This window comes from Chinchilla lanigera, unplaced genomic scaffold, assembly GCF_000276665.1.
Source record: "Chinchilla lanigera isolate Chin_1 unplaced genomic scaffold, ChiLan1.0 scaffold00002, whole genome shotgun sequence".
NCBI classification, from domain to species: domain Eukaryota; kingdom Metazoa; phylum Chordata; class Mammalia; order Rodentia; family Chinchillidae; genus Chinchilla; species Chinchilla lanigera.
Window position 1 is genome coordinate 23,570,361 of NW_004955403.1, and position 10,167 is coordinate 23,580,527.

The 10,167-nt window shown below is 39.0% G+C and overlaps 1 protein-coding gene across 3 annotated transcripts in view; it reads left to right on the top strand.

The window, feature by feature from the left end:
• Positions 1 to 9,615, top strand: part of Pdlim3 (PDZ and LIM domain 3) — a 33,685-nt gene extending 24,070 nt beyond the window's left edge. For 2 of the 3 annotated variants that reach the window (XM_005373453.2, XM_005373455.2), the window contains exons 5-7: positions 5,235 to 5,359; positions 7,159 to 7,273; positions 8,516 to 9,615. In XM_005373453.2, coding sequence (XP_005373510.1) covers positions 5,235 to 5,359; positions 7,159 to 7,273; positions 8,516 to 8,705 — 430 coding nt within the window. In that variant the 3' untranslated portion in view covers positions 8,706 to 9,615. Of the gene's footprint in view, positions 1 to 3,004; positions 3,269 to 5,234; positions 5,360 to 7,158; positions 7,274 to 8,515 lie in introns of all 3 variants that reach the window. The other variant, XM_005373451.2, reaches the window with a different exon arrangement.
• The last annotated feature ends 552 nt before the right edge of the window (positions 9,616 to 10,167 follow it).

Sequence of the window (10,167 nt, forward strand, 5' to 3'; positions counted from 1 at the left end):
ACTCCCATCCATAAGACTTCAGGGTGCTTGAATAAAGGCATGCATTAGAGAAATATGTATCCTGCCTTTGTTAAACACATTTAATTTGATAAAAATTCAGAGAAATAGAAACCTATGTCTATAATTCTTTCTTTTATGTTTTCATTTTAACTTAAAAGTGTGATAAGGACAAGTCACTCACAACTTTGTCATTTAAAGGCATCTTTTTTACAAAGCTGAATTTGTAAGAGAGGAGGAAGGGAAAGAGGAATGAAAGGATTTGCTTTAAAAAAAAAAAAGATGCCAGTGCACTAATCCTAAAGAATCACAAAGCTTCTCCAATCCTTCCTTTCTTTCTGCGCCCTCATACTATTTGCTCTAGTTTCTGAACTTCTTACTCTCTCAGAATGATTCTTCATCAAGGGAGAATCTGGAAAGGCTACATGCAAACTACTACAGAATTATTAATGGACAACTTGTTTAATCAGAAGTAAATTGAAATACTGAATTTGTACTGTGTTAATCTCCCTGATATTTTGCTACTCGCCCTGGCTTCCATCACAACTGAAGCATTCTTTTTATGGGTAAATTTTTAAAGCTGAGGCTATAACTAAAAATTTATACAAGCCATTAAAGATCCAAATACTGAAATACAATCCCTGTGTGACTTTTTGGAGTTCTATCTAGAAGTATACCCTAAAAAGTCTGTAAACACCTCCAGAGAAGTCAGTTCTCTGTTGAATGATTCTGGGCATGAAGTAATTGAGTGCATCACCAGCTTTACAAGTGGTCTTTCTAAATTGCTGAGTCCACCTCAGAAAATCTCATTATTTCCTATATTTCTAAGTCATAGGAACAGATCGTGGTGACCTGTAGTGATAACCACTGTGACTGGAGTCCAGGAAGACTATATTATTTATAAAAGATCAAGAGATCATGTCAAATTGTCCCAGAATTTTATAAAAGGTCATTCTTGTTGGCTTAGGGTATATTTTCCATCCTCTAAATAGACATGAGCCACTATATAGAATGGTAAAGGAACGAGGAAATAGAATATACAGCTCTTGCTTAACAGACATGCTGGTAGACAAGAATACTAATAACAGAAAATGACTACGAAGCACAGTCACAAAATAAGGCATTTCTGTAAGTTCTAGAGTGATGCTGGTATCCATCTGCCTGGTAATGAGATCAGAGTAATTCTAAATGGTGGTTGAATTTGTTCACTATTTTGAGCTCAGAGTGTCCTAAGATGTAATTCAGTATTTCAACTCCCTAAAATTCAATTTAATAGGCTTCATTACAGTTAGATCAGATCAACATTCTCCGGACTAAAGTGTACTACATCTAAAAATTAACTTCTGTGCTTTTACTAGATGAAGTCAGTTGGAGAGCCAAGTTAATGTTGAGCCTCCAAAAATGGTGAATAAGGTCACTTGGCAGTGTGTCATGTCATTTAACCAGTGCACAGATTGAGTTTCAAACAGATTCTCAACAGCCAGTAAATAAAAGAGCAAGTCCCTTATTCAGGCTGTGTAGGCAAATGAAATGGGTAACACAAAAGTTTTTTTTTAATGTTTTAAATCCATTTAGAAACAGAAGCTGTACAAACTAATCAGGCTGCAACACTGATAAATTAAAAAGATACAAAACACCACTGCCCGCTATTTTTCTCAGTTTTGCTGTCTGTGGGACTGAGGTTAACATTAGTAGCCTTAGAGAGTAAATGCTAAGTTGGGTCAGGCTTGAGAGAATATTGACTCTGAGGTAAACACATCATCTAGATCTACTCTCTGTCTTAAGTGTACAGTAATACTAACTAGCAGGCATGATAGAGATTTACAGTAATATTAATATTTCTTTTTGCTTTGTTTTAAATGACTGCTTTTTAAAAATCTCTTAGCATATTCCATTTTCTTGCAAAATGTATCTCTCATGCTGCACTTAAAATGCATGTAGCAGGCTGAGGTGTAGCTCAGAAATAGAGCAAGTGCTTAGAATGCATGAGGATATGGGGTCAATCCTTAGCATAAATAAATAAGTACAAATAAATATCTGCACTTGTGACTAGCTTCCTATCCAGTTTCATATAGAATATGAAATCTCCTTAGTTCTTAAATTTGCATGACTGGCCTTTTTGATATTTTAATAAATCCTTACAACTAATTATTTTAAAGAAAATGAGAAATACGCATGGAAATATATGTGTGCTCCAACAAATTTACATGAAATACCTATAGAAAAGGAAATATAGCTTAGCCTGATGGTAGCATCCAAATAGCCTGAGATTACCTTTTTTGCTCTCTAATCATTACTTTCAAGGTAACAAGTATTTATTGACTGTTTCTAGATCTTATCATAAGCTACACAACAGTTTTTTGAAATAAAAGAATAAACATAAAAATAGGGAAGCCATAGCATAAAGTATTTTCAAAATAGCCTTAAAATATAATCTTTAACTTACCGCCTACAAGTTGCCAATTACCATTCAGTTAAAGTTCAACTGTATTCTTGAAACATACTTCTTATTTTAAAATGTTCCTCTAAACCTTGGGTTGAAACTTTGTGCTATACATTCACTTAGCATTTGTAAAGAATCATTTATTCATATTTTAATTTTAAGTATTGTACTTCCAAAAATACAAAATGATACCCAGTCAGTGTAATTTTATTGGTGATATTGTCACCAATAAAGTTACTAGGCCTATTTTTTTAAAAGTAAGGATAGTTATATTTCATCTACTTCCTGTACAACTTTTTCTGTAAGTGACCCTCAACTTACCAGTCACCTAGTATATAGAGCCAACAAACGCAATAGCACCTGCATCTTTTACTTCTATTAAACTTTCTTCAATCATGAATTTTTAAACATCACCCTTTTTCAAAACAAAGTCCAGGCAGTGTTTTAGTTCAATACAATTTACCTCTGACTTTTTGTCTTCAATTCCTTTTAACCTCTCTGTACTTCTTCTCTGTGTCCTCTGGTTCCTTGTGTCATCTCTGTGTAACGTGGTCATTAACACAGTGGATGCAGCACGCCCTCCGGTATTGATGGTGGCAGTGGACGTAGCACCCCTTCTTCTGTCAGTACTCTTAGTACAATTTGTCCAGGTGACTTGAAAGTTGCTGCTAAGATGGCCCCTAACATTCCTTTGGAAATGGAACTTCCCGGTGTGAAGATTGTACATGCTCAGTTTAATACACCTATGCAGTTGTACTCAGATGACAATATTATGGAAACACTTCAGGGTCAGGTTTCAACAGCTCTAGGGGAAGCACCTTCTATGAGGTAATATGAGTCTTTTTTGAACCATGGGCATATTAACTAAACATGTGGGCAATGTCAGCTTTCATGGTGTGTCTTTATCATTGTCTTAATGGAAAGAAAGTTATGTGAAAATCTTTGAAGAAAAAGTACTGAAAGTTTATTGCAGATATCGAGACCTGATGATAATTTGAGGAATTATCTACGTAGAATAATGTGGGAGATAGCAATATAATGAAATCATACAATGACGAAATGTGTGTGTAGTTTAAAAGTACGTTGTATTTTACAAATGTCTGATTTAGTACTTCTCATAAGTGATTTATAATCTAGCATCTCCTATGTCTGTCTTTGGGGGTCAAAAGTTGGGAAGGCAGTTGGGAGGGTCAGAGGATTTTTTATGATACCGTGTCTGTCTTCAAAGGAAATGTGTGGAGAGGTAATTATTTTTCCATTTAAAATGTTTGTCTTGAATAGTTTTACAGATAAATAAATACCTCAGTCTATTAATATGGACATTTAATTCCTTTTGATCTTTATTTTGACTTTTCTTCTTTATTTTGAGTATTTGCCTCAAGGGCTTTTGCCACCAAGATCTTCCATTTAAGATTTATTATGGAGTAAAATCCTATTACTTTCAATATTGCAGAAACACTTTTTATAAATTGGTGTGATGATTAAGAGTAATGTGTAATAGTATCATAAAAATATCTCTAGATGAATACATTGAGTTAATAATAATGTATCTAGGTCATTTTTCAAAGTATCTCATATAAACAAAATGGTTATTTTCATATATATAGATACTGAAAGTATATGCCGATAACTATTGCTTCTAAAAAATACAGTTAAATAACATAAAGTAAAAAGTACTTAGTGCCTGAGAAAGTGGTATTATGGTAGCATTTTTATTCATTATGGATGTACTTATGGGAAGCATGTTAAGTAAAGCTGCTGTCATTACTATTAATGAATTTTAGTATGGCTATTTCAGAAATATAAGATAATCAATCTAATATATACATACAGAATCCACCAAAACAAGTATGCACACTTCAGCAGTTTGCCATACTAATAAATGTCTAGAAGCTAATAGCCACCACTTTGAGCACCTCTTGCAATTGTAAAGGACAAAGGTAACATGTTAATCTCATCATGTCTCAATAAATTTAGTATTAATATATTTATACACATTTTTCTTTTCCTGATGTGTACATTTTTTGAAGGACTCTGTTGGTAAAAGTTTCCATATATTTTCAAACACTGACAAATTGAATTTTATCAATTTTTAAGTTAAATGATATCTTTGTTATTTCTAGGACTTAACAAAAGAAATTAATTTTTAAAATAATTAAGCAGCTGGGCGTGGTGGTGCATGCCTGTAATCCCAGCACTTGGGAAGCTGAGGCAGGAGGATCATTGCAAGTTCGAGACTAGCCTGGGCTACAAAGTGACCTCAAAGCCAGCCTGAGGTCACTGCATAACGAGACCTTATCTCAAAAACACACACACACAAAATATACAATTAAGCAATTTCCTCCTAGTTTGATATCAAAAGTTTATCTAAATAAAGCAAATCTATTAAAATTTTCCAAAAAAAAAATACAATTTTCATGTCTGCCAATAATCAGATTGGGTTAACTCCTGCACTGTCATGTGTATGTTGTCTTTTTTCTGAGAACAGTTAGTTTTCTTCACAAAATGATTGTGTCATAAGGCACAAGTCTTGTTTTATTTTTTAAATTACCATTTTCAACAATCATTTGTTAGTTTTCTTCCAAAGTATTTTGTTCCAAATGGATAGTGCTGATGTGATCTTTAGGTTTATTTCTCAATGACATTTTTAAGGCATCCTACCTGAATTCATATTATGTTTTAATTACAATATTCACTTGAAAGTAAATCCCTGTTCAGCGTTGCTGTAAATGTAGTGATGACTATGCCTCTCCACACTCCTGGCGATGCTTCACCTGCCGCCCTTGTCTCTCAGTGAACCCGTGGCCTCAGCACCCCCCCAGTCAGATGTGTACCGGATGCTCCATGACAACCGGGATGAACCCACCCAGCCTCGCCAGTCGGGCTCCTTCAGGGTGCTCCAGGAGCTGGTGAATGATGGTGAGCACGCACATGCATCTGCTCTCACGTCACTGATAGAGGCCAGTGGGAGGGTGGAGGAAAGGGATGCTGCAGGCACGCTGCGGACCAGAGTCTAAATACTGTTTTCAATCAGTAGTCAAGGATGGTAGCTTGAGTAAGGAAAGAGCCTCCAGGACATCTTCCAGTAGTCACAAAATGCAAATAGTCATTAAAAGGCAACAAAGACAAATTCCATCCATGGCAGTCAAGGGTACCTCTGTTTATGAATCATAAGAGCTAATCTTTAGCATACATTGTACACTTGCTCAGTCTCCCCCTACATTTAGGGTATCATCAACATCAAAGTTAAAAAAAAACTTTTTAAAAAATACCATAATGAATGCACACTGTGTGCTGAGTTCTGTGCAGAGTACTTCATGTATTATCGTTTAATCTTCACCATAGCACAGTGAAGAGCTATTAATTGTCCTCCTTAACACAGGAGAAACTGATGTACAGGGGAAAATGGGTTTGTACAAGACCATGTGGACCCTAAGAGGCAGAGCATAGCCTCTGGTCCATTCCTACTGATTGGGGGGCTTACATGCTTACCCATACTTCTCACCTCTAAATCTACATTGCCATTTAAAGATAACAGAAAAATGGAAAGTGTCTCATAACAATGTGTGTAACAATAACAAAAGCAACAAGTACTGACGAGGATGTGAGGCGTAGTGGGAACCTTGGTGCACTGCTGATGGGAGTGTAAAGATGGTAGAGCCCCTGGGGAGAGCAAAATGCTAGTTCTTCAAAAAGATACACATGGAAGTAACACATGAGCCAGCAATTCCACTCCTAAGTATGCGCCCAGAGCAGGAACTCAAACAGATCTCTATACACCAATGTTCACATTATTCACAGAGTCAAAAGGTAGAAAACAGTTAAATATCTATTGACAGAGGAGAGAAGAAACAAAACAAAATGGGATATATATGACTATCATTCAGCCTTAAAAAGGAATGAAATTCTGATATATGCTGCACCACAGAGCTATCTTGAAAACATTATGCTAACTGAAAGAAATCAGACAAAACAGGACAAATATTGTTTGGATTACTCATATGAGAAATCTATACTAGACAAACTCATAGTGACAGGAAGAAGAATAGAAATCACCAGAGACCATGAGGAGGCGGGGATGGAGAGTTATTATTTAATGGGTACAGAATTTCTCTCTGGGCACAATGAAACAGTTCTGGATGTAGATGCTGATAGTGGCTGAGTAATACTGCAAATGTACTTAGCGCCATGGAATTACACACTTAAAAGTGGTTAAAATAGTAAAGGTGAGCCCGTGTGGTGGCTCACACACACCTGTAACCCCAGCTACTTGAAGGTGGGGGCAGGAGGATCACACGTTTGAAGCCAACCTGAGCAACACAGCAAGACCTTGTCTCAAAATAAAATTTTAAAAAGAGGAGCTCACATTTGCTCACAAAGCCCTGGATTCAACTCCCAGTTCCACCAAAACAGAAAAAAAGGAAAGCCTCATGTATATCTTCCACAGTGAGAATGAAAATGAAAGATACCCTCCGCTGCTTTGAGCATTTGTAATAGTTTCCTCCAATAATAACCAAATGTTTAAGGAGGTCTATTTTAAAAGCCACTATATCAGAACCAAGTCTCTGCTGCTTCCGTTGATCCCACTCCTCTGGAAATGATAGTGCAGATGCAACTTCAGAATTCCTTAGGTTAAAGTGCACGCTTGAAAATAGAAGCACGGTGCAGCCTGGAGCCAGCTGTTCCCTCACCATAAATGGAAACTGTTTGCTTTTCAGATGACCGCCCTGCGGGGACTCGCAGCGTGAGGGCTCCGGTAACCAAACTCCACGGTGGAGCTGGCGGCGGTGCTCAGAGGATGCCACTCTGTGACAAGTGTGGAAGTGGCATTGTGTACGTTTCATTTTTAACCCAGAATTCACTTTATAAGGCTTGGTGGAGGTTTTCCGTTTCTCCTACTTTAAGATTTACACTGAAGGGCAATTATGAAAAACTTAAATTTCTATTCATCAACTAGAAACAGAATCTTCACAACATTTAACCATTTTGACCAACATTCCTGAGCTGTAAACCCAAACTGGCATGCAATTCGGATCAGCAATCCTGACTTTACTTGCAGGTATACTCTCGGGGTTGGGGGGCACTTGCCCCAAATGTGCATTTAAAACTTTCCAGGAATCGTGATTCCACCTTAAAAAGCACCCCCCAAAAGCCCTCTGTTAATGTACAATCTTCAAATACTTCCTTTTCTGTACAAACCAGGGAAACACGTAACAGGAGCCTGCAAATTATTAATCACAGCATTATTTTTACCCAGTTTCTTAGATCACACAGATGTTAAAATAATTTCTAAAAATACAGTCCACTTCCACACACTTGCTGTTCAGATAGCCTTGCTGGTATTCTGATCTTCAAATGAACCAGATGAATTTAGTCTCACTGGAGCGTGTGTCCCGCAGGGCTGCTTCGCCACCTCTTTCCTCAGTTCCTCTACCTTCAGCTCAGAAACTGAGGCAGCATCTGCCGGGTTATTCGGGACACAGCACAGGAGGGAAGTGAGGGAGGAAGCTCCTCAGAACCAAGCAAAAAAAGTGGGACAGAAAGGGGAAAGCGAGGCAGGGGTCTTGGCAGTAGAGAAGACCTCAAAAGATCAACAGTTCTTGATGTCACCAAAAGCAATTATAGTTCCCAAGTTGGAGTAAACTGCTTCCGAAGCCCACCCAGTTCCTGGGGATTCTTTCTCAGCTCCAGAGAGCAGAGGCGGGGCTACCAAGAAAGAAACCCATCAAAGGGGCCTTGAACTGTGTAACCCACACCTGGATCAACGTCAGACTCCTTTTCTAGTCTCTAGCACATCCCTCTTTCAGACAAACTGGGCAAAGGGTCCTCCTCTTTCTGTATAAACCACTTGTTCGAGAATCTGAAACATTTTCACACATCAGCGTCAGAGAAACACGGGGGTTATCTTAGCTTCCCTTCCACTCCCCTGGTAATTCCACGGCAGTGAGCAGTTTCAAGCTGGTGGTGGTTTTTCCCCCGCGACTGTGAAACGGCTGACTCAGCTCAGGCGCAGTGCTCTCCCCTCTGCGTCATTTGTGTTGCTCTCTTTCTCACTTGAGCGTATTTTCCCCGCAGGGGTGCAGTTGTGAAGGCGCGGGATAAGTACCGGCATCCGGAGTGCTTCGTGTGTGCAGACTGCAACCTCAACCTCAAGCAAAAGGGCTACTTCTTCGTGGAGGGGGAGCTGTACTGTGAGACTCACGCGAGAGCCCGCACGAGGCCCCCAGAGGGCTACGACACAGTCACCCTGTATCCGAAAGCTTAGGTCCTTTGCAGGAGGGAGCACGCACGCTCGCACGCGCGCACGCATGCACACTTGCACGAGGAGGGTGTGGATGGCTTCGGACGAGGGATGGCAAACTGTGGGCGCCAACGCTGCAGCCACGGCTTTTAGACTTTCATTTATCACACTGTGTACCAAGGACAGGGAATGTGGGCAAATGTCTGCTCTCTAAAGAAAATGTGTGTTTAGCTATGTATTGCAATTCTTTTTACCTTTGATGATAGCAATAATGACATTTAAAGCAATAATTTTTGTATGTCACATGCCACAATTTACATTTGTAGTATGACCACCCAATGTGTAAACAAGATATCGGGAAGTTCATTGTCTTTCCTTGACAAATTGATTTTTACAATTGTAGAAATACTGTACCAAATACCAGTCGTATATTCTAACATTTAACTATTGTAGTGCATGTCGAGGAGAAATTCTCAGGATTTCTCTAGGCTCTTATTCAAGCAACTGTATGCAAAAAACATAATAAATAGATAAAACATTTTTAAAATATCTAAAGAAGTGGCACTCAATGAATTAAGTTAAACAACATTTCAATGAGAGGGCTCAATCATATCCAACTCAAATATTTGAAGAAATATGTCTTCTTTAGTTTGTTTGCTTGTGGCACTGGAGATTGAATTTAAAACCTTTACACTGCGCTCCAACCCCAGCCTCTTTTTTTATTTTTTATTTTGAGACGAGGTTTCCCTGGCTGGGCTGGGCTTCAATTGGAAATCCTCCTGCCTCAGCCTTCCAACATGTTGACATTACAAGGAAGTAAAACTTTTTGCTTGTAGGAGAATTTAAATTTGCCAATTAATGGAAATTCACTCTTTTTTTATTTTGGTTTGACATAGTTTTTTCCCATTGAAATAAACATTCAGCCAAAAGTCTATCAGACTGTCTCTCATGCTCAGTGATTTACTAGTGCTGCCTCCTCCCCAAGGTGACAATTTGGGGACCTTCTAAGGGAAACAGGAGCTGCTGGTTTCCAGACTTCTACTTGAAGTCTGTTTTCTTGGTATAGTTGGAGCCAGGCAATAACACCCCCTCTACCACTCCAGAACTCTTAGCCCTCCAAGGAGTGAGACTCCTTTGCATCACAGAACTGCACACCCTCTGTCCTCTGGCCCAGACACTCTGCCAGGAAGGCTCTGCTTGGAGTTACCCTCTTCTCACCGAAGGTGGCCCCGTGACTTACAACTCTCACCTACTTTCTGTGTTCCTCACCAAGGATGCATGGGAACTTTTGAAACTGTCCCTTAGAAATTTAAACCCCGGGGAACCAGCAGGGTGTGGAGGTGAGGGCCGTCTGGGGCCCTCTCTTCACCACCTTGTCTCACAGGCCTCTCGACCCCACCAGCCTGGAGCAAGAGTCCTGCTCCCACTGTGACACTAGCTTCATTGTGCCACGGTTCTTCCAAATCTAGCTCATTGTTTCTGACTC